This window comes from Parasteatoda tepidariorum, chromosome 9 (assembly GCF_982258835.1).
Source record: "Parasteatoda tepidariorum strain Cologne lab strain chromosome 9, Ptep-v5.0, whole genome shotgun sequence".
NCBI lineage: Eukaryota > Metazoa > Arthropoda > Arachnida > Araneae > Theridiidae > Parasteatoda > Parasteatoda tepidariorum.
In genome coordinates, this window is record NC_141763.1 from 20,518,066 (window position 1) to 20,533,990 (window position 15,925).

Genomic DNA, 15,925 nt, shown 5'->3' on the forward strand with positions numbered 1-15,925 from the left:
CTGTGATATTTAATTAAATTAAGATATTCATCGTTAAATTGCGTACAATATCGTATTGAGAAGTCATAGATGAACTACTTTTTGTCATAAATGATTTTTTTTCCAGAAAAAGTCAAATGACCAGGACTTACCCCATCAGTGGGGCAGGGTTAAGACGGATCTATAACTAAGACCGGATTGATAATTCTATGGAAAATTTAGAAATACTAGAATTTCAGCGAAAAAAAATAGCAGAAATTTCTATTTTATATAACAATTTTTAAAAAAATTATGCTTGAAATTACGCATGCGTACTGGAAATGCACATGCGCAATTACTCACATACGGGGGCGTACAGAAGCTATGCGAAATCTCCCTAGAATTGAACTAAATAATTATTGTTTGTTAAGGTATGAATCTTAAGTAACGTTTAATAATCTGGACTAATAATAATTTTTGTAACTGTTATGACCAATCATTAAGAATAATTTAAAAACAAAATAACATTAAAGACCTGACATGTTATTGCAAACTTATCTTCACAGACTCTGTGAATTAATAATTTTTTTCTCCACACTTACTGGAATAGGAATTATTTAATACACATTTATTCGCTAGAATTTTTTATATAATGACTTGGCACTCATATCTTTTTAAATGATTGAATTATTTAGTATTTAATTTACGTAACATTTTTCGTTCGTTCGAACTTTCAATTTCATATTGTGTCACATACCAAAGATTGATAATTAGGCAATTGTTTCTTTACTTATGTAAAGAATATTGTTTTAAATGAATTTACCATTACGATTGGAGCTAATAAACGCACTATCTCTTGATAAATATTTAAGAAATGTCTATCATAAAGGAAGTCTAAGAAATATACCCATTAGAGGCTACAAATTAATGTTTAAGGGATTAAAAACAGCTGTCGAAGTACGTCAAATCACACTAGTGAGGAAGGTGGGATGAAAAATATAATCACCAGTTCAATAAAACTTGAAGATATTTCTAATAATCGGCTTCCAATTCCTGTTTCTTTGGGCAATCAAGCAGGTTTTTATGCCTTCCCCGCTATCTTCTTTAGTAGTGATCTTCTTTAGTAGTGATTAATATTTAAGGGATTAAAAACAGCTATCGGAATATGTCAAATCACTAGTGAGGAAGGTGGGATGAAAAATATAATCACCAGTTTAATAAAACTTGAAGATATTTCTAATAATCGGCTTCCAATTTCTGTTTCTTTTGGCAATCAAACAGGTTTTTATGCCTTCCCCGCTATCTTCTTTAGTAGTGATTCCTCAGATGTCGATAGCAATTTCTCTCCCGGATTTGAATATTTATCTCAACATAAGGATATAAGTTTCTCACAAATTTGGGGATTTTCTTAATGTTCTCATTTTCCGTTATTTTCATTTTTAGCATAGGGGGCGCCACCTAAAGAGAGTCAAAACTTAACCTGAAAGTCATGACATAACTGTTACAAACTCACAAGAGTTTTGAAAATAACATATTAATCGCTAATTGACGGTAGAACTACGAAAAACAAGAAATAGATTTTTTTTTAAATTGAAGCTTATATCAAGCACTTACTTTACGATTTCATTAAAAGCATTAAAAGTCATATTTAATAACTTAAAAATATATATAAAAAAAATAAGATATGTAATGAAGTTAATTTTTTTATGAATAAAATCATGAATATGCCTTTGAAATTGAATTTTAAAAAGCAATTCTGCATAAAATTTTTCTAAAATGTTTTTAATGTTTTTTTTTTAAAAATACCTTCAAAGCATTAATGCAAAATAGATAAATTTAACTTCATAACATTTCCTTGATTACGAGTTTAAAATTATTCAAGTCATTATTATCATAAAAATATCTTAAGGCGCGCATTAATATCGAAATAGTTTTTTTTTTCATCTTTTGAAAAAAAAAACCGTCCAACTTTTCAACTCAATCTAAAGCACATATGTTCCTATAATTAAAATTCAAAATTTCTTTTTGAAGTTCATGCATTAGTCAGCTACTAAGAAAAACAACTTCATATATACTCTATGAATTCAAGTTTTTTTATACTGTTTTCTTTCATGTTTTTTTTACAGAAAGACACTGGAGGAAAAAATATCCTGAGCAAAAACTGGGCCTCGTTCCTGAAGGCCCGACTGAACTGTTCCATACCGGGAGAATTTCCATTCTACTTTAACGAGATACGTAAGTATTTTTCATGAATATTAATTCCACTTTTTTCCCCTCTTTTTCTTCTTAAAGCATAATTTTGCATATACTTTTTCACTACCTCTGTACTATCTTTAGGTCCTGTATTTTCTTGTAAAAGTGTTTTTTTTTCCCTTCTCGTAATTAATGGATCTTTTCACTGTTGCATAATTAAGACAAAAACAGGAACAGTCCATTTGTTTTGATGAGGAATTACATTTTTGCTTAATTAAAGACGTGGAAGAGGGAAAAACTAGTTTTTTTTTCCCTTCCCGCGAATAGTGGTTAATGAGATTATGTTAACTAACTACTTTGCTATTTTCTTTTCAAACTACTCGTGGAAATTCAATGACCAGTTATGCTTTCTTAATAAGTAAAGAATTACTCACAGAACTTTTAAGATTTATGCTAAATAAATGGTTTTTTAAGTATTTTAAGAGGTTGACGCTATTTAGACCACATATTTAGTTTTTAGAGCTGTCTTTGAGTTTGAGAGTTTTTTTTTCTTAATTGCTAAATAAGAGGTGAATGTACGCTTCTATTTAACTTTTAAATTACGAGAGCCGTTATTTAACGCCATCCACACGATGCTTTTATGTACTGAATCAGAATTGTGACCTGGATAGCCTGGTTGGTAGGGCGTTTGACTCGTGTTCGTGAGACACTGAAGAATCCCTGCGCATTAAACGGTGGCTGGGGTGCATGTTAAATTTGTCGTGGTCACAAAGTCCTCCAAGTTCTCATAATAAATCAATACCTCTAGGAGTACTGAATTTTAATATAAATGGGTCCTTCCTGTAAAATGGGCTGTGACGTACGTGCGTCTGAAGTCGTATGCTTGGCCATGGATGGCGCCACTGAAAAACAAGAAACGCATCCTCTGCCTTAAAAATTCGCTTGGATTCCCATAGCAGGCTTGTTGATACTGGCAAGTAGCATTAGTAACAACAACAATGGGAAGTGCGATTACTCATTGAATGCCGTTTTGATAAAAAATATATATATATATAATTAAAAAAAACAGTTCTGGAAAAATAAAAGAAATCTCACATTATTCACTTCCCTTTAGCTTTGACTTCAAAACGCTTTAAACGAAACCCCAATATTTGCCTTTATTTTGTTTTTATTGCAAAATGTCATAATTTAAAGGACAATTCCGAAATGCTATTTATTTTTTAATTTATAATGTGTTGCTGAACAGTACAATCCTTTGTATTAAAGATTGTATTGTACAACAACATATTACACACATTAAGCGTACAAATGTAGTGAACGAGGAGTAACAATTGTACTTTGTACTTAGTTTTCATTGCAAAATGTTCTGAAATATTCTTCCATATTCGGTATTTCTATTGCAAAATGTGCTGTTGTACGATAAAATGTCATTCTTCAGTACACTCGCATATTTAGTTTCGTCTCTTTCCTTTTTTTTTGTAAAATGTACTGAATACAATTCTCAAGCAAAGAGAGTTAAACAATTAAAAATCACCAGGTTTCCATGATACATTCAATATAGCAATATAAACCAGAAATATGAGCTTAGGATAATCAATAATCTTGATGCTGTTCATTTATTTTCACAAAATTAAACGCATACTTATTTGAAAAATTATAATTCCGATTTCAGTCATTTGTAGCTTTGACTCAAGAAATGAATAAATAAAAATTGTATTTTAAATCATCCAACTGTTATTTTTGTACATATGTCTTTTTTTTTTTTTTTTTTTTTTTTTTGCTGAACATAAGCAGAATTTATTTTTTGCGCAAAAGTATAGTTTTATTATTCTTCAATAACTAAATGACATTAGAATAAATAACATCGAGCCACCAATAATTAAACAAACAAAATAGCTATTTATTCCAAGGTTTAAGGTCATGCGTTCTAAGGTTAAGGGTAAAACCTTAAAACTATTGCGCCGATTGGCAGCAATAATTATAAGTTTTTGAAAAAATTGCTCAATTGCTCCTTGTTTATCACGTTAGGTACTCCTGTATATACAACAACTTATAACAAAATTACGATCTGGTAAGGCGTCCCTCACACTGCCGATTGGTGAGCTAGCGGTAGTGAGTTCGATCCTGGCAACCGACAATACAACCGGTGTGTATACACAGTAAGGTGCATGTTAAATCTGTAGAGGCTGTAAGTCTTTTCCTTGGTTGTGGTTTGAAGAAAGAGAAGAACCATCTCAGGCGCTGACCACGTTGTCTGATCAAGGTCAAAATTATGTGACCTTTTTTCCATGGCCGATAAAAAAATAAAGACCTTAAAAACGGGGCTGGGTGCTTAGCCATTGTTGGGTGGTGTATGTATGGTCCAACCTTTCCAATTCTGCAATTTTTCAACTGACTTAATTTTCGCTTTTTCAACAAGGAATTCTCACCATTGAAAAGTTAGTTAAATTCCCTTTCGTAGCATAGGATGTTTTTCCCTATTTCTTTTGACACAATTCAATTGTCTGAATATTCATTCTCTCGCACAAATTCCTCACATTAAAATCAAAATATTTTTCTCCCGCAAATTTCTCCCCATATTTATTAATCTCTTTTATTTTTTTTCCCTTCCCCAGAAATCTTTAGACCTTCAATTTATTATCTCTCTCGCACTAATGTGAGCTTCCATTTCCCTATACATTATTCATATCATTAAAAGGTTTTATTCAATTTCCAACTTTTTTGCCTTTTTCTATTCGCGTTTTTCCTTCTAAAGCGCATCTCAACCATTTTTTCCCCATTTTTATTTTCCTTACACACTCATTCTTTTGCGATAGCTTCATTAAATTACAGGTAAAGCAACCTTAATCCCTGTGATAGAGAAGTAAGAATTTCGAAAGAATTGTAGATACTTGAAGGGGGGGGGGAGTCGAAGGTATTCGAGAACTTATACTCGTCTTTTTAGCAGAGTGCTCCGTCTCATTAAGAACTTTATATTGAACGGAAGCTTTAGTTCTTCTAAAGGAAAATGAAGGATAAAAAACAATGGGAAAAATGCCCCTTATTGAATTATTCGTTATATCACTGGGCATTAATTAAGGAATCTAGTTCGCTTTTTAAGATAATTCGATTTTGTTGGGTAGGATTTGATTATTTGAGTTGTAAAAATTGCTAAAGCCTTGAAATGTATATTACCATCTTCTTTATTATTTTCTAGCACGATTTTTCGGAATTTCTTTGAGCGGAAATTGGAAAAAAATTAATTAATTATTGCTCGGATTGTCGATGTTCTTTTTGTTTTAAGATTGTGACTGCCTTTTTTTTTTAATGAAAAACATATTTAGTTTATCATTAGGTTAATATTGTTGATACCGCCCGTGTGGGTATTTGTATAAATCCCTTCTTTGGTATAATTCGTTAAATTAGGGTATTATTTCTAAAAATAATTTTAAAAAAAAGAAATATTCAATTGCTTATGTTTTAATCCATTAAGGATTTTCATTAATTAATCTCTTAAATTATAACTTAGTATTGTGCAATGAAGGAAAAAAATTAAAACAGTGTCGCAATCATGCTCACCATATCGTTTCATTTTTTCCAAGTATAATTTCAGCATGCTGTTAATCTCTCCCGCCTGTTTGCAAAAAGAAAATAATCAAACAAATAAAAAAATGAATAAATAATGAGAAATCAAATTATTCTCTTATTAATGATTTATTTTTATTTTTTACAATTTTATAGTTGAATTATCAAAATTAAATTAATTTATGAGAGTTGGAAAAGACAACTAATGCGTTTTTAAATAGAACTTATACTTCATATGCTTATGCTCGAGAACCATTAATGAGCTAATCTGCAATAAGGGTGATCCGTTAAAGTGTAGAGTCAAGAGTTTTCAACAATTTATTTATGTAATGTTCGTATAAACTATTTTCGTATCTCTAAAGTTAATTAATTTCTCTCATTCAGTCATTTACTTTGATTATTTGGTTGTATTTATTGACTTCAAATATTGAAAATTAAATAAATGCCATTATGTTTACTTCCTTCAAATATCGAAAATTAAATAAATGCTATTATGTTTACTTCCTTCAGATATCGAAAATTAAATAAATGCCATTATGTTTACTTCCTTCAGATATCGAAAATTAAATAAATGCTATTATGTTTACTTCCTTCAGATATCGAAAATTAAATAAATGCCATTATGTTTACTTCCTTCAGATATCGAAAATTAAATAAATGCCATTCTATGTTTACTTCCTTCATAGTAATGATATTTAAACCTTTTTTCTTTGTATTATGTTTTTTAAAGCGTTGATTTCAATCAACTAGTGTGCTTAATTGCAGTAATTTTATTTTTTAGTTAACGAAAAATAAATAACATTTTATTAAATTAATCGTATGGAAAAGTTGCTGTTCATGGTGCGTAGCGTTTTCAAAACGTGCTTAAAGGTGCTTATTTTCTATTTTCGTTTTTTAAAAGCCCTTAAGGGTGCTTTTTCAATAGGGAGCTTATAAAAAGTGTGTAATTTTCCCTTTTCGAAAATGAGATTTTTTTCTTTACCGTCTATTTTCGCCACGTATTATGCAAAAGTGTGCTTTTCAGATTGTTCTATTTAACGTTTTCGCAATTCATTCAACCATAAGCCATTTCGGCCTACTGTCGGTCCGTAGCGCCAATCATTTTACATGTTTGATGAAATACTTGTGAGTCCGCATGTGCGTCTACTAAGCTGAGTTCGGTGAGAATCTAGCACTCTCAGGTGCAACTTTCCTGCATTTTGAAAGATATTCCCAATTTCAGGCTTCATTTTCCACCCTCTGAAATCGAACCGAAAAATCTCTCGACCATTTAATGGTGGCAGATATAATCAAGAAAAAGAGTTCTTTGTCAGAAACAAGTTATTTTAACATGATCATGTAGAGTCTTTGAAAATTAATTTTAATTTTGTTAGTGTATATAGTGCTTAAAAATATTTTTTAGTGCTTAAAAGGTGCGCATTTTTTGTTGAAAGATTTGGCTACGCACCCTGCTGTTGTTTCAGCAAAGATTTTATAAGGTTCGTAGCTGTCCCAATATTTCCGATTTTTAAAATGAAATAGATTTGAGAGCAATTTAAAAAATATATAATCGCAAATAAAATATATTTGATTATATTTATTTATTTATTATGTTGTTGTTTTTATAAATGTGTAATTTTGTGATGAAATGTTTAAAATTAAATACACATGTGATCCGGGAAGTAGAAAATAATCACAAAAATTATATTTCTAAATATTTTATTAAAAAAAATCGGAAGCGACTGCAAGGAATCTGCATATATTTTTTACGAGTTTAATTAACCTCAGCGTTTCTTAGTGATATTTCCATCTATTTTTGTTTGCTCTTTCTTTATTCGTTTTTTAAGTTTATTTTGCAGCAGAATAGCCGCATTCGGCTCTTGTATGATAAAACTCTATTTTTAATATTTTCTTTATGACCCTATGAAAAGGCTCAACTTTTATTAAAAAAATTGTCCAATTCATACCGAACACCTTGTCAATAATTTGCTTTTAATATAACGAACCCGTATTGTCTTCAATTAGTCTTAAAGCATGGTCCAAATTTAAACCTGATTGAGGCTTGAAGACCATACAATCTTTAAGATTATAAAGCTCAACTTTAATAACGAAGATGTTCTAAGTAAACTCTTTATCAGTATCAAGGCATTTTATTTAAATACAACGCTATCTTTTTTTATCAGATAACGGAACTCAATTTGTACAAAAACGCGTACAAATTATAAAGACGGCATGAAATTTGAATAAATGTTTCATTATTTGCTTTACGTGATACAATATTTTGAAAAAATATTGTTTCTATTCTTCTCCATTTTGATTTAAGATACATATGTAAATGTTTATCCTAACGGAGTGTTATTTGACCACGAAGCAAATATGTTTAAACTGTAAATTGTATACCAACATATAAATAAATGGATGCGAAGTGTTTAGAATTCCATTCGTAACTTATTCTTGTTAGTAGAGCATATAAAATAAAAACAAATGAATGAAATATACAAAAAAAACTAGTTCATTTTCTTGAATTCTATGTATGCCTTATGATTTAAACCATTTTACCTTGCTTTTCAAAGTTAGGCATTAGGGATTTCCCCCTCTCTATTGTTTCTTTTGTTATCATTTTATTCCAAAAGCTGATTATAATCCATTCGTTTTCGGACCAGTTGTTCGTAATAAGCCTTAACAATTTTATTCTCCTCTTCTTTTTTGGTTGGAATCCAAATCGGAATACTAAAGTTACGGAGAAAAACTTCCGATACAAATAAATGGCGGAAAAAGCAGAAGAAGCATAACATATTCCACTACCCGCGCCATCTAACGGAATTCTCTGAAACTAGAGCAGCACATTGCTTAATGACGCGAGTTGATACTCTTTTTCTTTCTTCGGTCAAAGAGTTTTTATACAGTATTGGAAGTCGTTTTTCTTATAAAGAACTCGAAAAATATCTACCCCTTTTTTTTTATAGGATTAAAAATATCGATATAATTTTTAAGTTATTTGTGATGGAAGAAATATTTTTCGCTTCAAAGGAGCACATTACACAGCTGATGGATTCAATTCTGAAATCTATCTCACAAATAGCTACGTTTGAATTGTTTAAGTGGAATGATCAATTTTTTAAGGTATTTGAATCGTTTCCTGAAGGAAAACAATTTGTTAAATCAGTGTGCTGACTACTATGTAATTAATTTTAATAATTTTCACCTTTTTTATTCTAAGTCAGGAGTAGTCCCAAATTTTGCGAAATTGTGAAAAACCTGTTCATTACTTTCTGAATCTAAACACAATTAGTATAGAATCGTTTTATTTTTTTTCCATGATTCTGTTTTTGCTAAAAACACAAAAATTCTGATTTTCAAGGAGTTGAAGTTTTAAAATTGTGATTTAAAGACATCAATGTAACCATTTTTCGCATAAAACCATGTTTTTTTTTCTTCAAAGAACTGTATTTTTAAAATTGTGATTTAAGGTCATCGAGGAAAATTTTTAATTATAATTATTTAAATTATTTTTTTAAAAAATTCAAAGGAAAAATTTTGTAAAGGATCCGTTTTTTAAGATATATTTATGAAAAGTCCGTTATTGCAATAAAATAATTTGTAAAGGGTCTGTTTGTATGATAAAATAAATGCGTAATTATTTTTTTTGTTTTTGAATCTGTGTCAGTTGTGTTTTATTTGGTATAACTTAACCCACATAAAATTCAACGAAACTGCCGCGCTTTAACCTATACTATTTTTATAATTTCAGAGGACATCTACAAACATCCAGAAGATGACCAAAAGTTTTATGCCGTCTTCACAACATCAATGTAAGTTTAATTTCAGCATCATAATTCTTTTATTAATATTAGTTTGAATTAATCTGAATATCAGACTAGCGTATCAGTTATAGCTTAGGGGACAGAGCGTCCGCCTTCCAACGAAGTGAACCGGGTTCGAGTCCTAGCGATGGCTGGTGGATACGAATTCACATCCGGCTTTCACCCACCACAGTGCTGACGTGAAATATCCTCAGTGGTAGACCGATCATTGGTTAGAGTCCCCTTGCTGTGAGGCTAACCGTAGGAGGTTCTCGTGGTCTTCCTCTCCACTTAACGCAAATGCGGGTTAGTTTCATCAAAAACTCCTCATCGAAGACAAATTTCTCCCTATACTTGATCTGAGAGTTTCCTTGTCTTCAGGATTGGGTTCAAAATTGCAAGGCTACGGAGTTGAACATTAGTAGTCGTAAACCCAAAAATTGGGTCGGGTGTTCAAGGACGGTTACATACATAACGTAACAGTTACCTAAATCGACTATAATTTCAGTTTATCTTGACATTGGACACCCTCCCAATACATAGGACGATCGTGAATACATAAGACGTGATACATAGGACGAAAAAGTATTTTTGAAATCTGCCCAAAAGATAAAGTATCCATGAGCAGCCATTCTCTACTAAGAATATCTTGCTACAGCAATAGATGTATGCGGACCAGCAGCAGTTATAGAACTGTATTAGAACCGAATCTTCCATCCCAGCAATAATTGCAAACTGTTTTATAACCAACGTTGATCTATTGAGTGTCTATCCCACGTTGAACTTTGTTTTCTTTGGATTCAACTCAGAAGAAAAATCTTGGTGTCGTTTTTCTGAAGGACTTTCTGGTTTAAACCATAAACTAATAATATAAGTAGATTGCTCTCGCATACGTAGTGCAAAATTCACATTTCTCACGAAATTGTTGAACCTTAACATTCCTGATCCCCTTTGTTCTCAACTGTCTGTTGCTGGACTGGTTTACCTAATAGTGATAAAATGTTAGCATCGATACTTCATTGCAAAGGTTTGGAGTTTAGTCTTAAGACTAAAGTCCAAATTCAACTTCATTGCAAAGGTTTAGAGTTTAGTCTTTAGACTAAAGTCCAAATTCAACTTCATTGCAAAGGTTTAGAGTTTAGTCTTAAGACTAAAGTCCAAACCTTTGCAATGAAGTATCGATACTAACATTTTATCACTATTAAGTAAACCAGTCCCGCAACAGACAATTGAGGACAAAGGGGATCAGGAATGTTATGGTTCTGTAACTTCCACAATAGACAGTTGAGAGCAAAAAAGATCATGGAGGTTTAGGTTCTACAATTTCGTGATCAATGGTATGATGGTAGAAGTGTGGTCAGCATTGTGCACTATGTCGACCGCAGGCAAGCTAGTACCCATCGATCTAAAGCTAGATGACAGATGGCCCTAAAGCTAGATGATAGAAACTGCTAGATGGCCCTAAAGCTAGATGATAGAAACTGCTAGATGGCCCTAAAGCTAGATGATAGAAACTGGTAGAGATAGATGGCCCTAAAGCTAGATGATTGAAACTGATGAAGATAGATGGCCCTAAAGCTAGATGATAGAAACTGCCTGCTGTCGACATAGTGCGCAATGCTGACCACATTTCTACAATCATACCTTTGGTCACGAAATTGTAGATTTACTTTTACTGTTAATTTTTATAAATACTTTTACTGTGAGAAAAAAAGATTAGGTGCACTTTAACCATAGTTTAAACTTCAAATCAATAATACCTAATTCAATAAATTCAATCCAGTCTATTCCAGCATCAATAATTAAAAAACTACTTTTAGGAAATTAGAACCCTTTATTTCATAACAACGTTGTATTTTTCCTAAGACAACCTCATTCTCTAATAGAATCCTCTCTTGACTGGGGAGGGGGGGGGGGGGCTAAATAGGCAAAGTCCGACCACTCGCTCACTTGTTTAAGGAAACATGCAAATTTTTCCCTGTTAATGACATTTCCCTACCAAACACAATTAATTAGTGATAGTGCATTGGATTTTCTGGTTGTCTTTTCTTGTTCGCCTTGCAAGGCTTTTGTACCATCAACTTTTTTTCTTTCTTAGTTTGCTTGGGGCCTAAGTTAGGGAATATATTATTACTCTTCAATGATACGATCCGATTTCTTGAAAGTTGTTTTCTAAAATTAATCATTCAAAGCTGAGGAAGTTACCGAAATAAGCTTCTTGTTTTCTTGACTTCTTCAAGATTTCTTTGTTTAATTCCTTTTAAATCTAAACAAATGTACGTTATGATCAATGTACAAACTATTATAAAATGTTTACCACCCGAGGTACAAGTCTGATGGCTCTTTTGAATAGTTGGCAGATTTATACGGAGTTAATTTAACTGTTCTTCTTTATTTGGCGACATGCCGTACAATACATATTACTTTCTTTTTTTTTAATAATTTATTCATAATTAATCATTAATACTTGTACCATAAAATATCCTTAAGCAAAATGTTAGAGCATCGGGGTTATGAGTTGAAGCTGAATTAACTATAAAGGAATTTTATATTTTCAAAGTTGGGTTAAAAGCTATAAATCTTTAGGAAAGTGATGTCGATTATTAAAGGTTATAAATTGAAATTTTTCTGTTTATTTCGATTTTTGTATTTTAGAATTTTATGAACGTTTTGTAGTTACTGTCTGATTTTTAAATAATTAAAAAACAGTATCTGCTAATGGCGAGTAAAGTGGATTGTGCTAATTTAGCAACTTAACATTATGATTTTAATAAATAAAACTAAAAAATATTTTTTTTAATGGCGGGCACTTGGGATGTATTGTCCCATTGGCCAGGAGTGCCAGAACTGCTACTCTCTTCTCGTTACCCAGTGGGCACCTGTGGCTAAGCCACAGCGGTGGAGCAGCGTCGCCCACGTCACACAACCACAAACCAGTTTATAGGACGGGTCACATTCACACAATCACAAAAAGAAGAAAGGACATAGAACTCAGAAAGAAAGAAACATCCATGCCCTGAGAGGGATACGAACCCGCAACCATCGGCTCCGCAGTCAGGCACGCTAACCACCCGGCCACCTGGTCGGCAAACTAAAAAATATAAAAATAATCATTAATTTCTCATAAACAATCATTCTGAACCTATAATGAAAAACCTTTTCTATTGTTTAAACACAGAGACGCAAAAGAAAAACAAACAAGCTGCAACCGAGGGAGGAAAGAGGAATTAATACGGAAAACGTTATCTTTTGAATGCAATGCGCCTTACTTTTTAGGCGGGTCGAAAATAAAAAATTCTAGTCTATTTGAAAATCATAGATTTTAAGATTTGATTTTCTTTTTTTTCTATTTGATATATTATTCCTTTGCTAATGGTGTACCATGTTGTACCAGCTGTAAGCAAAAGGTTAAATAGAATAAATAATTAATTTAAATAAAGAACTGTTTATAGCTATTAACTAAGTATTTCTTAATTACTGGTCACTGAGTAATTATGTATATAAGTAATTATTTAATAAAATAATTTGAGATTACGATTCTGAAAAATTTCTGAGTTTAAGAGGGAAATAATTATAGAATTATGCATTAAAAAAATTGACTATCATGCCTTTGGAATTTACTTCCGCAAAAGGCAGGTTATATTGACAGTGTTTTCAAATCATTACTTACTAATCATTTGAGGCATACGAGTTTCATGGGAAGAAAAATTCATAATTACTTCGTTCACCGATTTTTTTTTATTGCTAGTTTTTTGCTCTTTTCGAAAAGTGAAAAAGACAAAAAGAATAGTGGTCGCTATTTTTCGCTACACTAATTGAAGTTTTGCAATTAACGCAGTGCGAGAGGGGGAAACTAAGGTTAATTGTATTTCATATAAATGTATACCATAGCACTAAAAAAAATTACCTTAAATTAAAAAGACGGGACGGTTAATTATAGACTTAAGGGGGGAAATTAATGTTACTGCCCATTAAGAATAAAATAAAAATGCAATCTTAACTTTTAAAACACGTTAATTGCTGGCTCTGAAACAGGTAGGTCTGTTTTATACAGGAATTTAGTCTTGCAATGTTATAACTAAATTAAAGTTTAGCTTGTTTTTATGCTATTATCTTAAGAATCTGGTAAGTTTTAAATTTTTTTAAAATTGTAAGGTGTTTTGAAATGTGTAAATAAAGTGTTTTCTGTTTAGAGAGCACAAACTCGCATTTTTTTATTCGAGTTCATTTCATTTCGATTCGATACAAATGATTTCTCTACACTAAAACAAGAGATTTTAATTTAATCGTTTTCTGTTTTATTATAATTGTTTTAATTTCATTTTACTCAAACGATTTATCTGTACAAAGCTTCAGTTAGCAAGACTTCAGTTTAATAGTTTTTTTAAATCTTTTAGATTACATTTTTTTTCTTTTTTACTTTTTTTATGTAGTAATCTTTTTCATCAGCAATTTTTCTGTAAAAAAAACGACAGACTATAGTTGTATCGTTTTTGAAATTTTAAAATCATATAGATTACATTTATTTATTTTATTTATATATATTCATATTTGTCAAATAATTTCTTTGTACAAAAACTTTAAACTTAAGTTTTGAAATCTAATCGGATGCGTTATTATAAATATTATAATTATTTACTATTCATTTTCTTCAAACGATTTTTGTACAAAGCGGTAAACTTTAATTTAATCGTTTATATTTTAAAAATCAAATCAGAAAAAATCCATACAATTTTCATTCATAAGGTTTGAAAATAAATCTTACAAAATAACTTTAAACTCACTTTTGTATTAAACTTAGAGTAGTAATTTAATCACTTTGAGTTACTTAAAGCAATTTATTAGAAAATTTATATAATGTCATCATTACTTCTTTTTGTAAAAATTTAAATTGTAGAGAAAAGATCTATTTTAATTTTTTTGTTTTAAAGATTCATTAAAATAAATGTTTTAGAATCTTTAACTTCTTCAAAAAATTTGATATTGCAGAATTAATTAACCGTTCTTAAAATAAATTAGAAAAGCATTAAGTAAACTTAATAATATATTTTTTCTCCTAAAAATTAAATGTAAATGGGACATTGAATAAAAATATAACTCATTCTTTTTTAGAACTTAGAGAATAAAATTCTGAAAGTTTCAGAGTAAAAATTAATTAATAATGTTTTATATCACAAAAGTCTTTGCAATTTATAATTTTATCTCATAAGGCAATAATGGGTTTTAGGTTTTTACTTTTTTTTTAAATATATTAAAAACATTTGCAAAATTATCGTTTTATAATGCTGAAGTTCGTAAAAATTTTATATTAAGTAATTATTTCTGGATAAGTTTATTTATTTCTAAAAGTTTCTGTAATCATATAAATAATAGAATAAATATTAGAGAATTAATTTTTTAAAAATTATACTCTTAAGAAACTTTACATTACAGTAATGATTGAAAAGTTTAACTGTTTTTAGAATTTCATATTGTTAAAGAAATTAAAATATATTATAAATTTTAATTTTTATTTATCTGGAAATCACTACGTAACATAAACTTACCATCATCAAATCGATATCATCGATATCGATATAAACTTCATCGATCGTATCATCAAATCGAGATATGATTTACTTGAGTTTTAATACTAAGTCATATTTATTATTCTTTATAATTATTGTTATACTCTTAGATGATTATGAACCATATTTGGCAACTAATGATAAAAGCTTTATTCGAATATCTTAAAAATTTAAAAAGTTTCAAGTAATTTTTAACAAGCAAGTAGTTTTTGTACTTTTTAAAACAGATTCAAAATGATAAGAGGTTTTCTACAAATATTCTTTTGTATCATAAGGAAAAATTAAATAGCAAATGACAAGACCTTATAATAAACATTCATACACCGAAATATGATTGTATAATAAAAAAAAAGATATGGGAGATGATTACCAACAATGCCAGTGTCATTTTTAATAAATCTTGTTTAAAAGTACGAAATAAAATTTTTGGTAAACCCCGTATCATTTGAGCTTTCTTTTAAAAAGTAAGAAAGCTACTTAAAATTGCTAATTTGCTTGAAACTTTTTAAATTTTTGGGATAGTCAAATCGAATTTTTTTATTAGTTGCCAAATACGGTTCATTAAAAAATTAAAAGATAAAAAATTAAATTTTTCTCGCGCATTCGTAGTATGAAAGAACTTTTTTAATTACTCATAGCGCAGTTTTAAACAAATTTTTATCTAATTTTAAAATAAAAATTTTGAGGTTAATTAAAAAATTGAGGTCTTAAAAAATTTTGTTCAGCTTTATTGAATATTTTTAAAGTTATATCAAAAAAAGCGTACGACAAAAAAATTAATTTTTTATAAAAATATCCATATTTTCAAAAATAATTTAAGCTACGTTTGCAAAATATGTGTAATTATTGCATATAATAACA

The 15,925-nt window shown here is 29.9% G+C and overlaps 1 protein-coding gene across 2 annotated transcripts in view; it reads left to right on the forward strand.

The window, feature by feature from the left end:
* The window catches only part of LOC110282721 (semaphorin-2A), a 557,110-nt gene that overhangs the window by 526,211 nt on the left and 14,974 nt on the right, over positions 1-15,925 (forward strand). For both annotated transcript variants that reach the window (XM_043041274.3, XM_043041275.3), the window contains exons 9-10: positions 2,085-2,193; positions 9,446-9,506. In XM_043041274.3, coding sequence (XP_042897208.2) covers positions 2,085-2,193; positions 9,446-9,506 — 170 coding nt within the window. The remainder of the gene's footprint in view (positions 1-2,084; positions 2,194-9,445; positions 9,507-15,925) is intronic.